This window comes from Chanos chanos, chromosome 11, assembly GCF_902362185.1.
Source record: "Chanos chanos chromosome 11, fChaCha1.1, whole genome shotgun sequence".
Classification (NCBI taxonomy): Eukaryota; Metazoa; Chordata; class Actinopteri; order Gonorynchiformes; family Chanidae; genus Chanos; species Chanos chanos.
In genome coordinates, this window is record NC_044505.1 from 10,754,240 (window position 1) to 10,779,239 (window position 25,000).

Sequence of the window (25,000 nt, forward strand, 5' to 3'; positions counted from 1 at the left end):
CCAATTCTTGAATAAAACCCGGGCATGAATGAAATTAGAGGTTTCAGTTTAAGACGTGAAACATGAGTCATGGTTTTCAGAATTCATTCTCTCGCTCAGCCTTTTCATTTATCGATGGTCCTTAGAGAAACAATAACGACTCGTTAAGTATTTATGCTAATGAATAAAGGACAGGTCAGGACATTGACGCTGAGGGCCTAGGATGTGGTCCATTCTTACACACACACGCACGTACACACACACACACACACACCACATCCCAGATGTCTGGCTCCATCCGTACGTGCCATCAAAAAGCAGCCCATATCGACTAATGCTCCATGGAGCCTCGTAAACTTAAGATCGTATTGACCCCCAAAACCTCAGCGTTCCTTCACCGAGCCATTTCAAAGCGCCTTCTCCCTCTCTCTCTTTCTCTCTCTCTCTCTCTCTCTCTCTCTCTCCCTCTCTCTCTCTCTCTCTCACACAGGCCTACATTTGTTTTCACCTGTCGCCGTGTCGTGTTTCGTGGTTTATTGGTTTTGCTCCATACTTTTTATTTGTTTGTTCTTAAGTGCTCAGTGCCTTTGCCTTCAGCTACAGCTGTGTGTTTTATATTAAGATTGGTGGGAGGATTTCTCAAAAGACGGACAGACATCGGCTTACGTGGGGACATAAATTATGTTTCATATTTCTTGCTTAAAGGACCGCTATTCCACTTAGTTTAGCTTACCCATTTTTGATACTTGACATATTGCCAATACGCCTGTCAAAAAGCCAACGAAGTTGTGTTTTTTTTCCCTTTTTTCCTCCCTCACTCTCTCTCTCTCTTGTTTTTCTTTAAATGGAAAAAAAGCCTCAGGCTTTATCTTTAACAGATATATTTGTGTGAAGAGATCTTCATCAAGTCAGAGATGTTTTTTTTTTTTTTTCCTTTTTTCCCCCCACTGTTCTGGAATCAGTTTGGGCATCTGTCACTCAATCACCGTAATCAGACAAACAGTCTGGAGTGCTGACCTCAGATCAGCAATTAAGGAATCTTTTTTTCTTTTCTTTTCTTTTTTTTTTTTTTTTTGCAATGAAAGGAGACACACAGAGCGATTAGAGACAGAGAAGAGTTCTGCCACAGTTTCATCAGTCAGGCACAGTTTGTCATTGGCAGCAACGTGCCCCAAAGCCCTCCCATTCGTGTGGAGGGGCAAAGTGTCTAAATGCTATTCTTAGCTCTCTTTAATTGAAGCAACATGATGAGCTGTAGATTTCCATCAACAGACGTGTGTCGCCATTCGCTCTGTATTTTTGTGTTGGAGAGGGGATGGGGGCTGATGCTGGGGGTGGGGGGGGGGGGGGGGGGTGGGGGTTGGTAGGGTGGCAAAGCAGAAAGTGCAAATGACTGAGAGGATGTGACAGTTTAGTGGGCATCATTATGATTGTGTCAGACGATAGTGATTTCCAGTCATATCACGTTATACTCACTCTGACAGAGTGTTCAACTCTTTGCCTCTGATGGGCAAAAACAGACACACACACACACACACACACACACACACACACACGCCCATACACGCACGTACACATGCACCGACTTATATTCTGAATGCAAATGTTACTTCACATTTCTCCATATTTTGTTCCTTCTCCTCATTCCCAGTTTCAGTTGTTTCACCCTCCCCATATCAGTATCGTATCAGCGAATCCCCCCCCCCTTTGTCTTTTTGTTGTTTCGCCCACAACAAAGCTCCGATGTGTGTTTTAAGACAACCCTTCTCTCTCATCTCCATAGCAACAACCCAGCACACAGGTACTACCTGGCAACGGATCCGGTGACAGGGCAGCTGTATGTGTCGGACACTAACTCCCGGAGGATCTTCAGGCCCAAAGTTCTGACTGGCACCAAGGAATTGCTGCAGAATGGAGAAGTGGTTGCAGGCACGGGGGAGCAGTGTCTGCCTTTTGATGAAGCTCGCTGTGGGGACGGAGGAAAAGCCACCGAAGCCCTGCTGCTGGGACCCAAAGGTGAGGCTGAGAATTAAGTCTGCAATGCACACATAAACATACATACAGACACACACAAAAACACACTCACTCAATCACTAAAACACACACCCAAACACACATATATATGCACACATAGATACACACAGACACACATATATGCACGCACACACACACACACACATATATATGCACACATAGATACACACAGACACACATATATGCACACACACACACACTCACTCAATCACTAAAATACACACACAAGCACACATATGTATGCACACATAGATACACATAGACACACATATATGCACACACACACACAAACACACATATGTATGCACACATAGATACACACAGACACACATATATGCACACACGCACACACACACACACACACACACACACACACACACACACACAAAATAATTCCAAGTGAGCATTAAGCATATTTGTGCTCTCCTATTGTGTATTTCTCAAGTATTCTTTTGAGTTCAAGTACACTGAAGATTGGTTTGCTCTTTCTTTTTTGAAGAGACACAAAGTATCTGTAACTTGATTAGTTTTGTATTACAGACATAATAGAGATCCAGGCATTCATTTTCCTCTTTATATTGTGAATAAAGCAATGACTGCAGGTACAGAGACCGGTTCAAGGGAAATCTTTTTGGGGCACAGCGGCTTTCAATTGTTTTTCAACAACTGTTCGCAGTCTTGAGTTTTAATGTTCTGTTCTAACAGCATTAATGTTCCTGCCATCATACTCTCATGTTTGTCTGTGCACCCATGCATTCGGGGTTGCGTGCGTCCGTGTGTTTGGGTGTATGTGTGTGCGTGCGTGCGTGTGGCCGAATGTACGTGCGAGTGTCATGTGCTTTTACCATTGATTGGTCAAAAAGACCCAGCTGCCCAGACCAGTCACACTTTCATTGTACACCTAACCTCACTCACCTCCCTCTGGTCTTCTCTGTACTTTAGCGGAAGGCATTAGTCACACTGAAGCCTGAGAATCTTACACACGCACGTGCACACACACACACACACACACACACACACACAAACACACACACACAATATTGTTCTCTCTCTCTCTCTCTCTCTCTCTCTCTCTTTCTCTCACTCTCTCTCTTTCTCTCCATGTTCTTCTCAGCCCCAAATTCAGCCTGCCACTTTGATTAGTTGACTGGGCATTGCAGAGGAAGGGGGGGGGGGGGGCAGGGGGACTGAGGGGGGTGCTGTTAATAACGCCTCCTTGCACTCAAAATTGGTGCAGCAGGTACACACACACTCACACACATACACTCACACTCAGACACGCACACACATACTAACTAACACACACACACACAAGCACACACTCACACCTTCAAAAAATACCCCTCTGTTCGGCTGCCTAAGAGTTATATTGGTTTAATTTAGCCTATTCTGTCGCCATGGCAACAGCCAGCCGTTTTTGTTAGGCTCTGAAGTCAAAGGCGACCTCCCTCCTCACCCTGCCCACCCAGACAGGGAGGGGTGTGCTCTGTTCCTAATCACCGTAGAATCAGTATATCTGAGATATTATTATCCATGGCTTGGTTATAACTCTGAATGAAAAAAAAAAAAATGAACTGAGCTACCATGTCTGCAAATGCTCTCTCTCTCTCTCTCTCTCTCTCTCTCTCTGTCTCTCTCTCTCTCTCTCCCCCTCTCTCCCTCTCTTTTCCCTAGCGCTCCTCCTCAGAAATAATTTACCAGTCCAAAGCAAAATGTGAATAATTCACTACATGCACTTCTGCAGTGACCTGAAAAATGCAGGGGCAAACGCGACACATGTCCATGTGGTGTTCTGCCTACTGAAGAGTGTAGATGGAAGTCAGAATGTGTGTGTGTGTGTGTGTGTGTGTTAAGGTGTGTGCTAGAGTGTGTGCACGCACGCGTATGTTTGCAGATATCACATCTGGGCCCTTCTGTCTGGTTTTCTCACTGTAGGCATTGCGGTGGATAAAAACGGCTTCATTTACTTTGTTGACGGGACCATGATCAGGAAAGTGGATAGAAACGGCATCATCTCCACGCTTCTGGGCTCCAACGACCTGACCTCTGCCCGACCTCTAACCTGCGACACCAGCATGCATATCGGACAGGTATCCCTCTCTTTCCTCTCCATAAAGCTGAAGAGATTTTCTCTTTCTAATGAATATGAACAAAGAGAGTCATTAACCTCGAAGAAGAACCCTTAGAGAGAGCCTATTTTTAGATGAATTCCCAGCCTGCTAATTTTGTCTCTCAGTTCAGCTTTTGACAAAGAAAAGCTATGCAAAAAAAAAAATGTTTCGCTGGAGATCCTCTTGTCCTCAAACAGCTTTTCTGTCTCGGACCCCAACCAGTAACACAATGTTTTAAAAAATTTTTTGTATGTTTCAAACATATTAAAAAACATTTTCAAGACACTGGCAAAATGTCCTTCAAAAATGAACATCAGAAGATTTCTTATTGACATTAAATGTATGCTCTGTCATAAATCACAAGGAATAGAGAACATTCTGGAAATGTCAAGAAAGCCTGACAGAAATTTGTTCACAGAAGGCGTAATACCCTGAAGGTTCTGGGATCTTTCTCAGAGACAAAAATTTATGATAATAATAATAAATGATTATCATTTTCTTTCAGACTATTCTCTTTCTAAATGGTAAAACTTACATTGTGAGGCTTAGGGCAGGGCTCTTATTCCCTGGAGCAGATACTGAGTTTGAAAACAAAAGCCCTTAATCAGCTCCAATAGGTGAGTTACCCTTGCACGCTAAGGGAAGGCTCCTGAAAAGGGCTAGAGCTCCCCCTTCTGGTCGCTTTAACACTCAGTTGGTGATAAGCCCATTAGATACCAAACACACTCCCACTCATAATTCCCCATTCACTGCACAGTTTGAAGATGAAAGCTTATCGTGCCGCGAAATGTCTTTTTTTTGTTGTTGTTCATTAAAGTACACTTGTTTGATTATGTTTCTGTGCTCCAGCGTAGTATTCCAAATTGAAGCCATCATTGTTTGAAAGGTCAGAATTAGGCAGTCACATTTATGTTCATCACATGACCATTGATTTGTTCATTCTAAACAGTTTGACCAAACATTAATCGTGCCTCTGATTTTTACACTTTGAAATAAATATTTTCCAACTGTGGTTTCAGGAAAAAAAAAAAAAAAGATACTAAGGACAGTTCGGTCATCCATACTTAAACGTCCTGTCTGGACGTGTCTGTGTGTATGTATGAGGTTTTTTTTTTTTTTTTTTTTCCATTTGCAATTCAACACCCTGTTTCCCAGGAGCAGAGCCATGCTTGCCCTCCTCTTTTCCCCTGTCTCAACACCTCTTTTCTCCCGTCACATTCCCTTACATTTGGTAAAAACAAAAAGAAGAGAGAGAAAAAAAGAAAGAGGAAAAAAAAAAAACAGAAAAAGCTCTCCTGGGTCCATCTCCCCGATGGAGGGAAAAGTAACATAAAAGACAGCCTGTGTCAGCGGCGTAATTACCAGAGTTAGCGTCACAACAACAGCCACTGGAACGCATCATTAAGGCTATACAGCATCCAGCTTTAAGCCTGCACACAACTGTCATTTACCTCAGCGCTCTCAACGGGGACTGTGTCCATATGTGCTTCACTGCTCGGCTGAGCGGAGTCGAAGAAACTTTCTCTCTCTCTCTCTCTCTCTCTCTCTCTCTCTCTCTCTCTCTCTTTCTCTTTCTCCTTCTCTCTCTCTTCGAGGAACTTTGCCATCATGGAATCCTTCAACCACGACATAGTCAAACTTCTCAAGTTGTGAGAGAACGTTCCAGACTCTTGTCCAGAACATTCCGTGCTCCATCCCAAAGCATGTAGATTAAAAATATAAAGAAAGGAAACAAAGGGGAAAAAGTTTCTTGTCTGGTTTCATACAAGTTCCTCCTGCCCCTTAGTGCCTGAGCTTCTGAACCAGAGGGTAATGGTCAAGTACTTTTAGGAGAGAGCCAGTGCACCCTGGGCCTGCCTCGTGTCACCAGTGTGAGTGAATGTAGCCTGTGGCTTATGTATAATGCAAAGAGTGAAATCACAGAGAGACAGGGGAAGAAGTAGGGAAGGCTTTTATCTGACGGAGCTGCAGTTCACTACCATTACGCTTTAATGCGGGGGGGTGTGGGGGGGTGTGGGGGGCTACTCAAAGATGTTTAACCCGGAGGCTTGGCCTGGGAAGCTCGGGTCTTGAGTGAGAGCCTGAGAAAGAACTGACATTGCCACACCTCTGTACTTAAGTGTGTGTGTGTGTGTGTGTGTGTGTGTGGGTGGATGAGTGAGAGAGAGGGAGAGAGAGAAAGAGAAAGAGGTTCACATTAGGGCAACTCCAAAGAAGTTTGACCTCACAGAACCCCTGGCTTTAAACTCTCTGAACAAACGCAGTAAATGGAGCGTGTGTGTGTGTGTGTGTGTGTGTGTGTGCGTGTGTGTGAGTGCTTGTTTGTGTTTGTGTTTTTATTGTTTTTGTTTCGAGGTTCCCTGTTGTGTTTGACTAGAATAGGTCTGATTTCTTTTAAATTTCTACCTGGAAATCTAGGGAAAAAATAAATATGCTTGGCATGTTCAGCATAGTGTATTTTATACATTTCTGAGTTTTTTTCCTCCTCTTTTTTCCCCTTGTCTAGCTAGACAGTTGTTCCCCTTAGGCGTTGAAGAAATGCATCCCGTTGTAAAATAAATGACCCAACGACCAACAAATTGAATCAACTAGAGACACACAATGTATTAGGCTTGCAAAGTAAAGGATCCTTCTTCATCAGTGTCAGACTGCTATAGCCTTTTAGAGAGAGAGAGAGAGAGAAAATATGTGCCACGAGCCTAATGTTTTGTGTGCATGCACGTGTCTCTAACCACACATGCAGACATGCTCACATGTGTCTGTTTCCGGGGGCGGGGCTTAACGGTGTATGTGCCACTCATTCATGTATTCAGTGTCTACTGCCATTTCTCAGGTGCGTTTGGAGTGGCCCACAGATTTGGCCATCAACCCCATGGATAACTCCATCTACGTGTTGGATAACAACGTTGTCCTGCAGATCACGGAGAACAGGCAAGTGCGAATCGTTGCTGGACGGCCCATGCACTGCCAGGTGCCGGGGATAGAGTACACCATGGGCAAACGGGCGATCCAGACCACGCTGGAGGGCGCCACAGCCATCGCCCTCTCCTACAGCGGCATTCTCTACATCGCCGAGACCGACGAGAAGAAGATCAACCGCATCCGTCAGGTCAGCACGGACGGAGAGATCTCCCACTTGGCCGGCGCGCCTTCCGACTGCGACTGCAAGAACGACGCCAACTGCGACTGCTACCAGACGGGAGATGGCTACGCCAAGGACGCCAGGCTCAACGCCCCATCTTCCCTGGTGGTCTCTCCGGACGGGACGCTGTACGTGGCCGACTTGGGCAACATACGGATCCGGGCCGTGCGTCAGAACCGGCCCTCCCAGGGTTTGTCGGGCCTGTACGAAGTAGCCTCACCAGCTTCGCAGGAGCTTTACGTTTTTGACATCAATGGAACCCATCAGTACACCATGAGCTTGGTGACGGGAGACTACAAGTACAACTTCAGCTACAGCAACGAGGACGATGTTACGGCCGTCACTGACAGCAGCGGAAACACGCTGCGTGTCCGTCGCGACCCCAACCGTATGCCCGTGCGTATCGTTGCCCCCGACAACCAAGTCATCTGGCTGACCATCGGAACAAACGGTGGGCTGAAGACCCTTACCACTCAGGGTCAGGAGCTGGTGCTCTTCACGTATCACGGCAACAGCGGACTCCTCGCCACCAAGAGCATTCAGATCGGCTGGACCACCTTCTACGAGTAAGTAGCCTTGTGCACCCCACTCATCCCGTTTCCTCCTCTTGCTTTGGATGATTTATATACACACGCAGTAGAACATAGATGAGCCCCTCTTACAGTGTCTCAATGTTAATTCTAGTCCTTAACCACTGCACGCAGTTAAAACAAATAGATGTTCATTTGTCTTCCGTAAATATTTTTCACGGATTTCAGCGAAAAGAGAGTATCGCACAACAACAGAATCAAAGACGATAGTACTGACTATCGCCATCCAATAGTGAAGGTTTCTGTGTTAGACAAATCCCGATGTTGGAACGGAGACCAGCAGAGAGGAAATGAATAGTCAAGAATGATTTAGGTCAGTAATGGGCTGTGTAATCAGTCGGTCTCACATGCCTTAAGTTAGCCTCCATTCAATCCAGGCAGGGATCTCACAGAGAACATCCACGCTCACAAAGAGCGTCCCAATGTCATACCTTTATCTCACGCTGAGACCTCCTCATTTGCCTATCTGAACCGGAGGATCCGTTTTCAATTTAATTTCCTTATTCACTAAGCAAGCATCCTTCTTCATACCACACCTCCGCGCACTGTCTGAGGACCTGATTCAGCTCTAATGACAGGCCCAGCGCTGGGAGACCTGATGTCTCACTGCTTACATTTTTCCTCATAACGCCCATTGAGAAACCCACGCCACCCTTCTCGGTCCTCTTTAATGACTCAGCTGTGTCGACGTCCGTTCTGGCTATGTTTGGCTTCTGTCTACGGCATCGTAAAAATCTGATTATCACTGCGTGCTGGCTTATGTTTGAAGTTATCAAGAGAACAATTTCCATGCTCTTTAGTCAATAATGTTGTACCATTCTCTATCTGGCTGTGTACATTCACAGGGGGGAAAAAAAGGCCCAGATATATGGATGAATGTCCTGTTTAAATCCTTTAACTTTTGAATGGTGAAGAAGCTGTAGACATTGGTGTAGAGACTTTGTGACTTTGACATGCAGCCGTAGATCCTACCCACATTAGTTTATTTAGCTTGTTTTCCTCACAACACCAGTTTACGATTGACATTCTCTGTATTAGAAGGAGCAGCACTGTAGAGCTACCAGAGGCATTGTCAGCGATCCATCATATTTGGGATCGGAACCTTACGACCCTTTTGCTATTCGATCACGACCCGCGTATTTTGGCTCTGTTTAGTTTATGCGGTCTTTGCGCCTGAGGGGGGAAAAAAAATACACACAGGGATAGAGAAACCTTAACTCAATTGAGTTGCTTAAGCCCACTGAGTCGATGAAGCATGGATTAGTCGAGGGTGTTTATTCTGTTCATTGATGCTGTCTGGCAGCTATGACAGTGAAGGACGCCTCACCAACGTGACCTTCCCCACCGGAGTGATCACCAGCCTGATCGGCGAGATGGACAGAGCCTTAACCGTGGACATCGAGACATCTGGACGGGACGACGACGTCAGCATCACCACCAATCTGTCGTCCGTCGACTCTTTCTACACACTCGTCCAAGGTGAGCCGATGCTGCTGCACCTTTGTGTATTTGTGTATTTGTGCGTGTGTGTGTGTTTGTGTGTGTGTGTGTGTGTGTGAGAGAGAGAGAGAGAAAGAGAGAGAGAGAGAGAGCCCCTTTTAACTCCATTATCATTATGAACTGTGAATCTGTCTGGCACAGTGCCTTGACCTGTCGTTTCACAGTCTTGGAAACATTCCACATTTGCTAATCAAACTGTAACTCAAATATTAAATCAATATTAATGACTGAATACTCATTACTCATTCATTAGTGCTGAAACTGGCTAAATAGGTTTTATTAAATTTTACAGTGATTTATTGGGCTCATGAAGGTAAGTGCATGTAGAAACATGCCCATAAGAATTATGAAAGGGATGTTTTGCTCTATAAAAAAAAAAAAAATAGAAAATAAATAAATTGAGGCTTTATTTGAAAAGAGGTCTTGCTGGATTTGTTGCCTCTCTCTGCTTGAGTAAACCTGAAATTCAGAGGCACTGACTATGCTGAGTTCACACTTTGTGTTCACAATTAGCAGTTGTGCCCTACACACATGCACACATGCATGCACACATGCATGCACGCACACACACACACACACACACACACACACAAACTATCTCTTTTCAGTTCCTCCTTCTATGCTTCTCAAGTTCTCTTCTCCTTCTCTCTCTCTCTCTCTCTCTCTCTCTCTCTCTCTCTCTCTCTCTGTGTCATTTTCTTTATAGACCAATTGAGAAACAGTTACCAGGTCGGCTATGATAACTCTCTGAGAGTGATCTATGCCAACGGAATGGACACACACTTTCAGACTGAGCCCCATATCCTGGCAGGGGCCGCCAACCCCACGGTAGCCCGGAGGAACATGACACTGCCCGGGGAGAACGGACAAAACCTGGTGGAGTGGCGCTTCCGAAAAGAGCAGACCAGAGGAAAAGTGATCGTGTTCGGAAGGAAGCTCAGGGTAAGAGGCTTCGCACGTTTTTGCTTTTGTCGTTTTTTGTACCGTATGTGTTTGTGTGATCTGAGAGCGGTGGACAGTTAATTACAGTATGTCACAATACATGTTCTACATATAGAATCTCGCTTGTTTTTTTTCTTCTAATGTGCAAACAGCTTTGAATTGTCATGTTTTTAATACTCAATGTGTCATCAGCCGTCATAATAGCACAACATGACAACAACTTGGATTATCGTTCAAGTCCTTTGATTAATAACAATTACGGCTTGATAAAAAAAAATGGGTAGTGTCATTATTACCATCAAAATTCTCAAGGGGGCACTCACAGAACAAGAGGCTTTTCGGTTTGAATTGTCATCAGTTTCAGTTGTCATGTTTTTCTTTTTCTTTTTTTTTTTCTCCCCTCAATTTATTTAGACGAACGCTTTTTCTGTTGTTTCTCTCTTGCGAATGAATGGCAGGACAGAATGGTTTGCCTGCATGAGATCAAAGGATTTTTCTGAAGTGCTCTAATGGCGTTTGTGCGCATGTTGAACAAAGAGATATGATTTTTTGCTCTGAGTAGAATCTTGAGAGAGTTAACCTTCAAATATATCTTCTCCTCAGTATTTACTTAATCAGACGTATTGTGGTGCGTTGCCAGCTGTCTCCCGTTCGAATATTGTTGATCTTTCAGGCTTTTGAAAAAATGTCATAGCCCTTTTGGCCTCTGTTAAGATAACCCTCTGTTTCCCTTATCTCATTAAACCGGAATGTACGAGGGCTTCTGGTTTCTCCTTATGAAAAAAAAAAAAAAAGAAAGAAATTTGTATTTGATATCCAGAGCTGTATTGTTGTTTCTCTTTTTCTCTGTCTCTTTGTTGCCAAAAATACCATACCGGGGAGATACAGGTATTCCCACAGCATCAATAAAGTGACACGTTTTTTTTTATTTATGGCAAATAAATTGGGACCAGAGTCAACATTTGATTGGCTCTCCTTCTGCATTCCAAAGCTTGTCATCCTCAAATCACAGACTCCCATAGAGAGGAACTTTGCATGGCTGCACCGCTGATGTTTTATGCGAAACGCTCCAGTGGATTCGAAGTGAGCCTAATTTGAAAAATAAAAAGGAGGGAAAGAGTGGAGTAGAGTGTCAGAGAGAGTAAGACCACACTGAACAAATGCCGGGAGAGTCTCTCAGTTTAATGAAACACTCGTTAGAAAAAACACCTAATCGAATACTTACCATTCTCATCAAGTATCCCTTAAATGAATTTAGTCTCATTCTTACAAATCGATCAAGGTAAATGTCTTTTTTTTTTTTAAAGTAAACAAGACATCTAAACAGTAAACAGTACTTTCACCACCATGACTATTAAATAATGGTATACGTTCTGTTGGTTTTTTTGTCTTGATTTTGTTTTTGATCTTTTTTGTTGCTGTATTCTTTTTTTTTTTTTTTTTTTTTTTCTTTTTGAAAGGTCAATGGACGAAACTTGCTCTCGGTGGACTACGATCGAACTCTACGAACGGAGAAGATCTATGACGACCATCGCAAGTTCCTTCTGAAGATCGTGTACGACGCATCCGGTCACCCCATTCTCTGGGTGCCAAGCAGTAAGCTGATGTCTGTCAACCTTACCTACTCCAGCACAGGTCAGGTGACCAGTATCCAGCGTGGCCCCACCACCGAACGGGTGGAGTATGACACTCAGGGTCGTATCGTATCAAGAACTTTTGCTGACGGCAAGACCTGGAGCTACACATACTTGGACAAGGTGTGAAAGCGTTTAACATTAAGTACATTTTTTTAGATTTTCTTAGATTAGACTTGGTCCGCCTGTTTTTCCATGTTTGAACTGTTCAGACTGCAAGGACTGCATTTTCGAAATGATCAGTGTTGAATGAATGATGTCGCTGAGAGACCAATTGCCAAGAATTCGGTGCTATCTGCCTTTTCTCCATTGCAATGTTAAGAGAAATACGTGTTTAGGAAAAGTCTGGATAAAGTTGGATACGGTTTTGAATAGCACAAAAGATATTTCCAGTGACCACTGTACGTCAACAACGATATTGGAGCTTTAGAAAAGGCTTAACTGTGCCAATGTCAGGGTCTTTTGTGAACTCTAGTAAGGCCTGAAATATTATTGTCAGCAAGAAAAAAAAAAAGTTTACCTTTCATAGAAAAACAGAAAGCAGTAAATGTAACCAAGAGAGACCATTAGTATTTGGGAGTCAGAAGTTTTCTCTGAGTTATGGTTATGTGGGAGTTGCTGGAGCTGAGGGGAGCAGAGCTGGTGTAAGCAGTACTAAAAAAAACCAAGTAAAGAGATGGTCAGGATGTTTGTGTGAGGGGAGATGGCTTAGCAGGGCCTAGTAAAGATAGAGTTATGGTCTCAGAAATGAGGCCTAAGGGAAAAAAGGTAAAGTGGGGGCTGGAGCTACTGTGGAGGCTAAAAATTGAGTGTATTTGTGTGTGTGTGTGTGTGTGTGTGTGTGTGTGAGAGAGAGAGAGAGAGAGAGAGAGAGAGAGAGAGGAGGACATGGTATTGAGTCAGCGTCCACCACCCACAATTTTCAGACGAGTATCTGTGAAATTCACGAAACCCAAACAACTTCACTTTGAATATCAAAAATTGAATTATTCCACAACTCTACCTCCCTTGTCAAACGGTACTCTTGAGGGTGTGCTTGTCTCTGGAATAACTTAAACTTACTTTTCCTTCTTATACGTTGAGGTAAAACTCCACAGAGAGCCCACAAGCGAGCGTTTACTTTAAGATGAAAAACTTTGGAGGAAGAAGAGCCTGTGTGTGTGTGTGTGTGTGTGTGTATGTAGATTAAATATGCATGGCTAGCCTGCCTTTCCGTCGCCTGCCACGTGCGCAGGTAGCGAGACCAGAGAGGGGGATATCAACGGAGAAACATATGCCACCCGTGGCGTCTGGGGAGCTTGAGTAATGTCTGTCCAAGTATGGATGACAAGGTGAAGGCAGCTTCACAGGCAGGCACCCACCATACCGGCTCTGCGAGTCGTATCTGCCTCTGAGAACAGTATGCTGATTCACTCGGCCTCCCACCAACACGTCCTCCAACACCCCCCCGACCCCCACCCCCCCAGTCGGTGTGTTTTCCACCAGCAAAAGTGAAAATAGAGGGGATGTTAAAAAAAAAAAAAAAAGGGGGAAAGAAGGACGAGAAAGAGATGAATGTGTGCAGAGTGACATGGCAGCTTTGAGTGTCATAGTCTCTGATCCACAGTATCCAGGGCATTGTGGCTTTCCCTTGTCAGGTCCCTCTACCAGTCTCCCTCATTTCTCATCTCTTGCTTTTTAGCCTACTTCTTATGCTGTCCATCAAAACCCCAGAGGCAGAATAAACATGAGGCCCTCTCTCTATCACAGCCCTCTGCTGCCTTGTTTATCTTCCACTCTAACTTAGCATACAGATGTATCCCTTAAAGAGGAGCAGTAAGCTTGGGCCTCGTTAATTTTTTTTTTCTTTCCCTTTTTCCACCATCATAACATTCGGTTTGCCCTCACCAATGTGTGAAGTGGATAATTACCTGCTGTTTTACTGACTGATTGTGACTTTCACTGGAGCTTACCTTATGAGATAAGTACAGGAGATTGGTGAGGCCGCAGCCAATAATTGCAGAACACTTTAGAATTACGCATCTGAGTGCATTAAATAGGCCTCCATCTGGAAACTCGCAGGTCAAGGAGAACTCAATTAAAAGAGGAAATCGTTGGAGAAATGGAATGTTAATACCTGCTTTTGCGCCCCATTTGCATTTTAAATGCTTGTTAGCGTAATTAATTCTTTGTTTTTTTTCCTCCCTCTTGTTTCCCTTTTCCCCCCTACTTCTTGTTTGCATTTTAGTCCATGGTGCTGCTACTACACAGTCAGAGGCAGTACATCTTTGACTATGACCTACAAGACAGGCTGTCTGCCATCACAATGCCCAGCGTCGCCCGTCACACCATGCAAACCATCCGTTCAGTGGGATACTACCGAAACATCTACAATCCACCCGAGAGCAACGCCTCTGTGACGGTAGACTACAGCGAGGACGGGCAGCTCTTGCGAGTGGCGCACCTGGGCACAGGCCGGCGGGTTCTCTACAAGTACCGGCGACAGAACAAGCTGTCGGAAATCCTGTATGACAGCACACGGGTTAGCTTCACTTACGACGAGACCGCCGGCGTGCTGAAGACAGTCAATTTACAGAGTGAGGGTTTCATTTGCTCCATCCGCTACCGACAGATTGGACCGCTGGTCGACCGACAGATCTTCCGCTTCAGCGAGGACGGCATGGTCAACGCCCGCTTTGACTACACGTATGACAACAGTTTCAGGGTCACAAGCATGCAGGGCGTCATCAATGAGACACCGTTGCCCATCGACCTTTACCAGTTTGATGACATCTCGGGCAAGGTGGAGCAATTTGGGAAGTTTGGCGTCATCTACTATGACATCAACCAGATCATCTCCACGGCTGTCATGACCTACACCAAGCACTTTGACGTCCACGGCAGGATCAAGGAGATCCAGTACGAGATCTTCCGCTCTCTCATGTACTGGATTACAATCCAGTACGACAACATGGGCCGTGTCACCAAGAGGGAGATCAAGATCGGTCCCTTTGCCAACACGACGAAGTATGGCTACGAGTACGACGTGGACGGCCAGCTGCAGACGGTATACCTGAACGAGAAGATGATGTGGCGTTACAACTACGACTTAAACGGCAACCTGCACCTGCTCAACCCCGGCAACAGTGCCCGACTCACACCACTGCGCTACGACCTTCGAGACCGCATCACACGCTTGGGTGACGTCCAGTACCGAATGGATGAGGATGGGTTCCTACGGCAAAGGGGCACAGAGATCTTTGAATACAACTCCAAAGGCCTTTTGGTACGCGTCCACAGCAAGGCCAACGGCTGGACCATCCATTACCGCTACGACGGCCTGGGGAGGAGACTGGCTTCCCGCAACAGTCTGGGCCAGCACCTACAGTTCTTTTATGCCGACCTCAATTACCCTACACGTATCACGCACGTTTACAACCACTCCAGCTCTGAGATCACCTCACTTTACTATGACCTCCAGGGCCATCTATTTGCCATGGAGATCAGCAGTGGAGAGGAATTCTACATCGCCTGCGACAATACAGGAACCCCGCTGGCCGTGTTCAGCAGTAATGGACTACTCCTTAAGCAGGTCCAATACACTGCCTACGGCGAGATCTACTTTGATTCCAACCCCGACTTTCAGCTTGTCATCGGTTTCCATGGTGGCTTGTACGATCCCTTGACAAGATTGCTGCACTTCGGTGAGCGTGACTACGACATCCCAGCTGGCCGCTGGACGACTCCAGACATCAGCACCTGGACCAGGGTGGGCAAGGATCCAGCTCCCTTTAATCTATACATGTTCCGCAACAACAACCCTGTCAGCAAGGTGCACGAAGTGAAAGAATATGTAACAGGTGAGGGTAATTTTGGGGCTTTTTTCAGTTTATGGTGTATGCAGATTAAACAGTGTGGATAAGCTCTTTGAACAAAGCTGTTGTCTATGGTTTTGCTCTGAGTGTTTCAGTGTGTGGTGATGTCATGATTTGACCACAGTACTCCAGTTAGCACATAAATGTATACTTAGAATTTAAAAAATTACAGGTCTTTAAGTGAGTGCTCTTTGAAATGTTGTATTAAAAAAAGTGTAAAAAAAAACAAAACAACACAATAACTCAGTTTGGGAAGCAAGTTTGGGAAGTAACCTGGTATTCAGTTTGTTGTGTTTAATTAGCAAAGCTACCAAATCCTTGCCAAAGTGTCATTTCACATTTTTTCATAAAATATTTCATAGAATGTCTTCTTAAGGATTCAATACTTTTTTATGCTTAGTGTATGATTGTGTAAATGTAAAATCAATACAGGGAGCACACATATCAGGAGAGAGAGAGAGTTAATTGTTTTACTTGATCTTGTCAAACCAGAATAGAAAGTGTAACTATCTTCTATACAGAGTAAACATGCATTATAACAAATATAACCAGTTCTAATTTCTCTGCTTTCCCTTTATTCACAGATGTCAACATCTGGCTGGTGACATTTGGTTTCCATCTGCACAATGCCATCCCAGGTTTCCCCATTCCTAAATTTGACCTCACACAGCCCTCACTGGAGATGAGGAAGAGTCAGCTATGGGATGACTTGCCGGTGTGTTTAATGTCTCTGTACTTTTACTCATTTATTGACACTCCTCATTCTTTAGCTCCTTCTGGCAACACCTGCAGAAAGTCTGAACGCACTCGAAAGTCTGGTGAGCAGAGCTGTTTTAGCTTCTGAAGCTTCACCAAAAAAAAAAAAAAAAAAACCACACAAACAAAACTAAGGGTGGTCTGTGGCTCAGTCATCAGATATTGCACCAATTATCCCAAGTTGAATCGTTTCCAGTTGTCTGGAAATAAGGTCGTTATCCAAGAGCATTTGAAGTGCAAATGAGTCCTTTTTTTGGCTAATTATGCTACCATGACAGTCGCATCTCCATGCGAAAAACGAACAAGCTTTGCTGCTGATCTAAGCTCCCGTAGTTCTTACTTTCTTTAAATAAGCATTGATTTTAGAGGAATTTTAGCTTTTTTGTTTTGCTGCTGGCGGATGTGTTTTTGTAAGATTACCCCCTTAGTAAACAATTGTCTATGATCTTTTCCCTTGTTAAAATGAAGCTTGAAACAGAAATCTTGTTTAATATATGCTACTACAAAGTATTCCCAAATGTTTTAAGTCCAAAAGTACAAGATTATGTGAGGACACAACTTGATGTAACAAAAAAAACAGTTCTATAGCTCTAAACACTGTTGCCATCAATCTCAATTATTTTCCTACTTTTTTTTTTACCCCTTACTCTCTTTAGTCCATCTCCGGGGTCCAGCAAGAGGTTACAAGGCAAGCCAATGCCTTCCTGTCCTTTGAGAGGATGCCAGAGATCCAGTTCAGTCGCCGACGGTCCAGCCGAGAAAAACCATGGCTGTGGTTTGCCACGGTCAAGTCGCTCATCGGCAAAGGTGTGATGCTGGCCATCACCAGTAAAGGCCAGGTGGCCACCAATGCACTAAACATTGCCAACGAGGACTGCATCAAGGTAGCAGCAGTGCTTAATAACGCCTTCTATCTCGAAGACCTTCACTTCACCATAGAGGGCCGCGACACGCACTACTTCATCAAGACCAGCTTGCCCGAAAGTGACCTTGGCGCACTGCGTCTAACCAGCGGCCGCAAGAGCCTGGAAAACGGAGTCAACGTCACGGTGTCGCAGTCCACCACCGTTGTTAACGGCCGCACCCGACGTTTCGCCGACGTGGAGTTGCAGTACGGCGCGCTGGCGCTGCACGTGCGTTACGGAATGACGCTGGACGAGGAGAAGGCACGTGTTCTGGAGCAGGCCCGCCAGAGGGCGCTGTCCAGTGCCTGGGCACGTGAGCAGCAGCGGGTACGGGACGGCGAGGAGGGGGTGCGGCTGTGGACAGAGGGCGAGAAGCGTCAGCTGCTCAGCTCAGGCAAGGTCCTGGGCTACGACGGCTATTACGTGCTGTCCGTGGAGCAGTACCCAGAACTTGCCGATAGCGCCAACAACATCCAGTTCCTGCGGCAGAGCGAAATCGGGAAGAGGTAACAGACTGCGCCTCTCTGGCTGCTTGACAGAACTACTGCCATGCAGGCCCTGCATCCCCCCCCACCCTTCTCCACCCCCCCAACACAATTGGTACCAGCCCTTTCTCTGAGACTGCAGAGGATTGGGTTGATACCAACATTGTGAGGATCTGTGCCTAATTACCACACATCCTTACCATGTAGAGAGAACATGAGGCACTCCTTTTTTGTCAGAGCCTGAACTAAACTGTACACCCCTGACGAATATGTTTGTTCGTACTACACCATTGAATGGAGATGGGACTCTCTTTAAGAGAGCAAGTCAAAAACTCTCAATTTGAAAAAACTTTTTTTCTTTTTTTTTTTTTTCCTTTTTTTTTCTTTTTTTTTTCTTTTTTTTACAAAACACTTTAAAGGTGTTATGCTTAAAAAATGGGGGGAAAAAAGAAGTAAAAAAAAAATGTGTTTACATACGCCAACCACTGCACTCAGCTGGACTAATATGTATAAAGCCTCTCGGTTATTTTCCCTTCAAGGCGATGACTATAATCCAATGTTTCATCATGACCTTGATTCATTCTTAAAGGTATTCTTGCTCTCAGTGAAAAACTATGATTGTTGTTATCTAATGGGGACTGAAATGTACAGCTTTGGGTACAACCAACCATGTTTTCGCTCCTGCTTAGCAGTCAATGACAATTCAAATATTCAGTCAACTTTGAGCTTTCTCTCTGTCTGGGTTCAGTAGGATTCCTGATCCAACTCATTTGATGGAAGATGTAGAGTAGAAAAAGAAATCAGAATAGAAATCATATCTGACCAATCTTTTAACAGAGATGTGAGAGTATCTTTATGGGTTTTTTAAAAGTTTAAAAATTCCACTTATCAGTACGTGAATATTAGTCTCAGAGAAAGTTAATTTATGTACAGTGTTTATACATAAAAAAAATAAAAAATCTTAAAAATATTGAGACTTTTTCCTCGTCATGCATTACTGTTTGTACTCTTCATAAATTTTAAAATATTTTATCCTGTTAGAATTTATGGTAATTCTAACTGAAAAAAAAAATCAGCAGTTTTTTGTCACTGATTTCTGCATTAAAAACATCCAAGGATTTCATTTCTATCTCTCCATTACCTGAAACTTTTTTTTTGGTTATTTGTTTTTGCACTTCAAATGAATCTACATTTGTTTAGTGATTTCACAGCTCATCTGCTATCGGAGTCGATATGTTCATAACCAACACTAGCGTTCCAGTCCAAGTAAACGTTTTGCCTTGTCATTAGTCACTCCAATCAAAATAAATCAAAACTTTTTTTTTATTACATTTCTAAAGTACTTCTAAGTACTGAAATCATTCTAATTTTGCTGGTTTTAATTGTCAAAACAATCCAGGAGGTAATTGTGTTAATTGGTAACACATGTCACACCTTCTTTTTTCTTTTTTCTTTTTTAAGCTGGCCGCAAATCTAAATTTTACACAAACACAGGTCCGGATGCAATTGCATCAACTGGTTCATTAGACAAGGCAGGGCCAAGCCTCCTGAGGCACTCTGGTGGGGAGGAAAACTGCCCTGAAAAGCTTCCAGCAAAAACACAGCAGTGTACATTCAGCCCAATTTTATTTGACATAACCTAAATGACTAATGAGTGTGACAGAAAGGAGCTTAGCAGGCAATAAAAAGAAAAACTGTTTGCAGGGTCTAATACAACTGTACAACTCTGCATTCAGTCTCACTCTCTCTGTCGGTGGGGAACACACGCAGTTACACACTGGATCTAGCTCCTTGACCTGTGGTGAGGAGGTTTCTGAAAGCCTTTATTTACTTAAAGATCTTTCGACTCGTGAACTCTATTAAGCCTGGAGCATCACACAGGTTTCAAGGATGGAAAGTCCTCCTAAGTGAAAGTCGTCTTCATCACTCATCGTTGCTTTCTCTGTATGCCTACCTGGACTGCCTCATAGTTCTAATACTGTTTTCATAAACACCTTTTAAGATTGTACAGAATAAAAAATGTACGAACTACCGAATGAGAAAGTGCTGTTTTATCTTTCTGTTTTGTTTTTCTATTATATATATATATATATATATATATATATATTTTTTCCTTTAATCAGCTGTTGAAATGTACGATTGAGCCTACTTTTCTAATCACGCGTGCTCAGTTTTACTGGGTTTGTAGGAGGCTTGATGATTTTTTGTAGAAATTTGAGTGGCTCTGTGGTGTTATTGGCTGATCCACAGTCATGCCACGTGTTTTATGGTTGGTGGAGCAAATGATGATTGATGACCTCTCTCTCCCTGATTGGTTCCCTGCTGTCGTCTGTTTTTCCTTGCCCTGTCTGAGGATGTCTAAGCCTCAGCCAATAGTAGTGGGTCAAAGACCTTGTATCCTTCTCCTCCCCTCCACACCTGGCCTTGTGTGTTTGAGAGGTCAAAGGTTGCACTTAAATGCATCCATTTGCTGAACATGCACATAATGCATTTCATATCTGCAATTCTTTCAGAATAAGACTTTCAGTGAGCATGTCTGAAACTTGTTACTCACCGCAAGATCCAGCATGTCATTATAAAGCAACAGCAACAACAAAATTATATTAAAGAAGGTATTGAGAAAGTTTATTTATATGTTAGTTGTAGTTTATTTCCAGGTGCCTGAAAGAGAGAGAGAAAGTAAGAGCGAAAGGGTAGCGTGAGCGAAAAGGAAGTGAGAGGAAGACGAGATGGAGTGAGATTTCATTTCATTGTCTCTTGGATTGGATTTGTTGTACCATTTGCATGCCTTCCATTGAAAATTGCTCATCAACATTTGAAACGTTCATTTTCATGTTTCTTTATGTTAGTGCAGACATTATGAAGAATAAGTCTTTTTTTTTTTTTTTTTTTTTTTTGAAAATTGCACTATAATGTCTATAGTTTGATGACGATATTGCTTTTGATGGTTTATTTACCTATAAGTGCTGGTCTTCTAGGTTCAGGGTACAATGTATATGGAGTCATTCTTTTGTCTTGGATTAATTCTTTTTCAGATTTTCGGTAGGAACTCCCAATAGAGGCCACCTCAGCTGTCTGAGCAGAATTCACATTTTCTGATGAGATACATTTCATTCATGACAAAAAAATAAATAAAAATAACAAAAAAAAAAAAGTAAAAAAACAAACAAACACAAAAAAAACAAGGCTAACAGTAGGAACACATTGTAATCACCGTTATAATAATGTATCTTCAGTGGAGGTACTAGTCTACTTATGTGGGAGTGTCAGCTAATCTAAAGATTCCATATTGTGTAGTGAGTGCAAATATTAGAAGCGTTGTTTGTTTGTTTGTTTGTTTGGGGTTTTTTTTTTTTGGTCATTTTTGCGTTCGGCCTGTTTGTGGTCGCAGGATTGTCGCAGCAGCTTGTTTTTTGAGATTGCTATTTTTTGTAATTTTTATGGAAGGGGTTTTGGAAAAAAAAAAAAAAAAAAGATGTTTCTACATATTTTTGTTATTTGGGTTTTTTTGTTTGTTTGGTTGGTTGTTTTTTTTTTGTTTTGTTTTGTTTTGTTTTGTTTCTTCCTAAACATTTTAGCAAAAGGTACAAAACACTACAAGTGAAAGTGATCTTCAAGTGTAAATTCAAATACCATGTCCGTCTGTCTTCTTTGTAATGAAGGTACAGAAAAAAAAAGTCTTTATTTATTCTGCTGTTTGTTTTTACTATTCGCATCTTCTGCAGGTTTCCGTATATTGTTTTATAAACACATCACTGTTTAGAGTGCAATTAAAGTGCAATTTTAATGTAATCTCAACTAGGTCATGTCTGGACTCGTTACCTTCTATCTTCAACATGTTAATGCTCCACAGACGCCAAGCATACAAATAAAATGTAATACTATGAAAAAGTTTCTGAATTCGGAGTCAGTGGCTGTTTTTTTTTTTTGTTTTTTTGTTTTTGTTTTTTTATTCACATAGGGCTTCTTTCATTCACAGTTCACATACATTCTCACCGTTCGTTTCCGGAAAGTTCAGAGCACGCAACCATTTCGTTCCTCTGTAATTCATAAGCTTTTATTCAAATTTACATTTGTTCATCAGACCCTTTTCCCTGAACAACATGGAACTATCACGTTCTGCATCAGAGGTCACACAACCTGACCTTTAGGTTTTGGGCTCAGGGGCAGGCTACATGAGTCCTTGTTCTTGGGGTTTTTTCACATTTTATGGGCATTGTTGTTTATCGACCCTTACCACAAAGCCATTACCACAAAAACAGACTGTCTTCTTCCTCTCGTGTGATGTGTTCCCATTTTGTCTTGGGATGTGGGCGACGGGCAAGGTCTACCAGAGGTTACGCAAATTACAAAACAACACGGATAGATGATAGCAAAAAGAAGTGATGCGCTTAGATAATGCACAAATTAATTAACAGATAATTCACACGGTCATGTGTCGCTGGGTTACAGAATATGAACATACATTGATCAAAAAATAGTAGGGATTAGTACTTTTCTCTGCATTTGAACATGAACATGACAGAAAAAGGAAGCACAGATTATATATCTGTGTGTGTGTATATGTGTGTGTGTGTGTGTGTGTGTTTCTATATGTGTAAATAGCGTCAGTGACAAAACTGCTCGGACTACCAAGCTCTTAAAGCCTGAGACATAAGACATAAGATTAATAACCCTGCTCCTCCACCTTGGTCATTCACATGAGCCTGACAGCTGAGCTCCAACCAGCCAGGCAGCCCTCCCCCCCGCCCCCCGCCTTCACAGAGAACGGTGTCTTGCTCATCCTATATGTCATCCATAGCCCAGAGGGTCTGCATGCAGCGCCCCGGACATGAAAAATGCAGAATTCATTTGTAACAACATGGCGGAGCTCAGTGGATCTGCTGAGACGTTCAGATCACAGGACAATTCTGATTTTATGGCTGCTACAGCAGCTCCACGCCGACATGAAACTACACCACTGACAATGTTCTTTAAATAAAAAAAAAAAAAAACTAAAAGTTCTCCCTTTACCACAGTGCTCTCGGTCTTGTACTTTTAGACTGTACTTGCCAGACCAGATTGACTGTGACCGGCAGGATGTTAAATGTCCACTGCTAAGGAAAGTTAAAGGCTCATTATAACTCCAACTGAGCGTAAATGATTTTTCCAGGCTGCGCTATACCTCACTTTTCAGTCATCTCTGTGCTTTGAGTACGCCCGTCTTCTTTGGCATTTATGGCCGAACTGAAAGCATAAAACAGAAAAGCTGTTTTGGCCGTACATGTGGTTGGAGTACAGAGGATGAGGTAAGCTGGAATAGCCTTGGTGGTCAGCTCCTCCACCTGTTTGTTTTTTTTTTTTTTGGGGGGGGGGGGGGGGGTGGTGATACCTTAGTGGTAGTTTCGGACCGCCCAGGGAATTCTCAAGTGTGGTTGGGAATGTGTATGGACGCAGAAAAATGAGTATTACAAAGACTGAAGCCAAAGACCAGGCACTAATGTACTCCACAGCCTAATCGTTTAAATGGAACATCTTGTTGTATCGTTAAATATTATTTTGTAATCTAATAAGTACACAGTCCGCTAGTTAATGGGCAGGAAAACGTCAAAGAACTCAACAGAGAATCGTCTCTACCTGAGGCAGGTGCCTAGTGCCTATTTCTCACACTCCTGGATTCATGCAGGGGTCATAGGAAATACTTAAAGAACGCCAAAAAACAAAAACATAAATTTTGCAAATGTAGACGTGTTTCTATCACTTCACCACCTTTTTCTTTGTTTCCTCTAGTTTTAACTGTTATGCCTAAGAATCCACATCTCGGGGGATTCATAGGAGCAAATGATATATGTTTAAATATATGCTGACAAAAACATCTCATCAGAGCTTTCCCAAGTATGATAAATATTTTTATAGGCAGGGTTGAAGGTAATTTTGATTCATACATTCAAAAGATATGAATTATGGTAGAAGTTCAGTAAAACAAGCCAGAGATAATTCAAATCTTGTCTTTTTCCTCATTTATTAGATGATTTGTAAGTCATTTCTGTCTTAAGGTGTTACTCTTTTGGCAAGAGACCTACATTTTCATCAGCCTATTCTCCTTTTAAATACCATATATCAAAAACCGTAAAAGTCATCCCCGCAGTGGTACTGCTTCTGAAGACCCTCACTGCCCTCTGAAGTGAACTATTGGATTAAAAGTTGGTGACCTTAAAAAAAAATAGACATGAAAATAGCTCATTTTGTGTAATTCCATTTGGGACAAGCTCCAGTCATTATTTGTTAAATGTCAGATGTAAATCGGGAAGTGAGGAGACATTTGAGTGAGTTTTCGCGGCGGAAGAAAGCTCTTTTGTAGACATGGCCGTCCAGACGCGGTGGTCATTTTGTCTAGCAGTCGTAACTCGATTGGTTCTCTATGGAGTCCCTGGGTTTTTTTTTGTTCTTGTTTTTTTTTTTTTTTAGACCTCCGTTTTTGCCATTTTGTATTTCTATTGAGAAATCCTCTTCTTTTCCGACAGGCTGTCAATGAGACGTCGATGTGAGAGCTCGCGTCTCCTTTTTGGAGGCGATCATTAAAACCAACCTCGATGACTTTGCAGTCCCTCCCCGAGGGAGCTGGCCGGGGGCCAGAGTCGATGTCCCTTTCTCTCTCTCTCGTAGGGTCCTTTGTTTCTGACACGAGGGATTAAATGGTTTTCCTCACAGGCTCAGACATACTAAGCTTGATGATGTTTGCCTGGACACGGACGGCTATTAGCCTTCTCCTGCTTTAGAAATTGCCACAGTGTTGGCTTGCCTCTCTTCTTTTAAGACCCTTTCTCTGACAGCTTTTCATAAAATATCATCAATTACCGTGAAAAAAAAAAAAAGAAAAAAAGAGAGAGAAAAGTAGGTCTTTTTGACTGGTTTGTCCTTGAGAAAAACATGCAAGGCATTCAACATGGAGCCGGTCTTTGATGTACAAGTTAAGGCTCTGGTGTTAGAATAGGACTTGTCAAGGATGTGAATCTCAACAAGCCCCAATTTCTTCCTCACAGAGTGAGAGTGATGAAGGGGGGGCGGGGGAGGGAGGGGGGGCACTCG

At 43.1% G+C, this 25,000-nt stretch overlaps 1 protein-coding gene across 2 annotated transcripts in view; it reads left to right on the top strand.

Annotated features, from left to right (window-relative positions):
- The window catches only part of tenm3 (teneurin transmembrane protein 3), a 192,915-nt gene extending 174,958 nt beyond the window's left edge, over positions 1-17,957 (top strand). For both annotated transcript variants that reach the window (XM_030787892.1, XM_030787893.1), the window contains 9 exons: positions 1,763-1,995; positions 3,949-4,103; positions 6,958-7,832; positions 9,160-9,335; positions 10,063-10,298; positions 11,759-12,055; positions 14,160-15,771; positions 16,371-16,501; positions 17,199-17,957. In XM_030787892.1, the coding sequence (XP_030643752.1) occupies positions 1,763-1,995; positions 3,949-4,103; positions 6,958-7,832; positions 9,160-9,335; positions 10,063-10,298; positions 11,759-12,055; positions 14,160-15,771; positions 16,371-16,501; positions 17,199-17,957 (4,474 nt within the window). The remainder of the gene's footprint in view (positions 1-1,762; positions 1,996-3,948; positions 4,104-6,957; positions 7,833-9,159; positions 9,336-10,062; positions 10,299-11,758; positions 12,056-14,159; positions 15,772-16,370; positions 16,502-17,198) is intronic.
- The last annotated feature ends 7,043 nt before the right edge of the window (positions 17,958-25,000 follow it).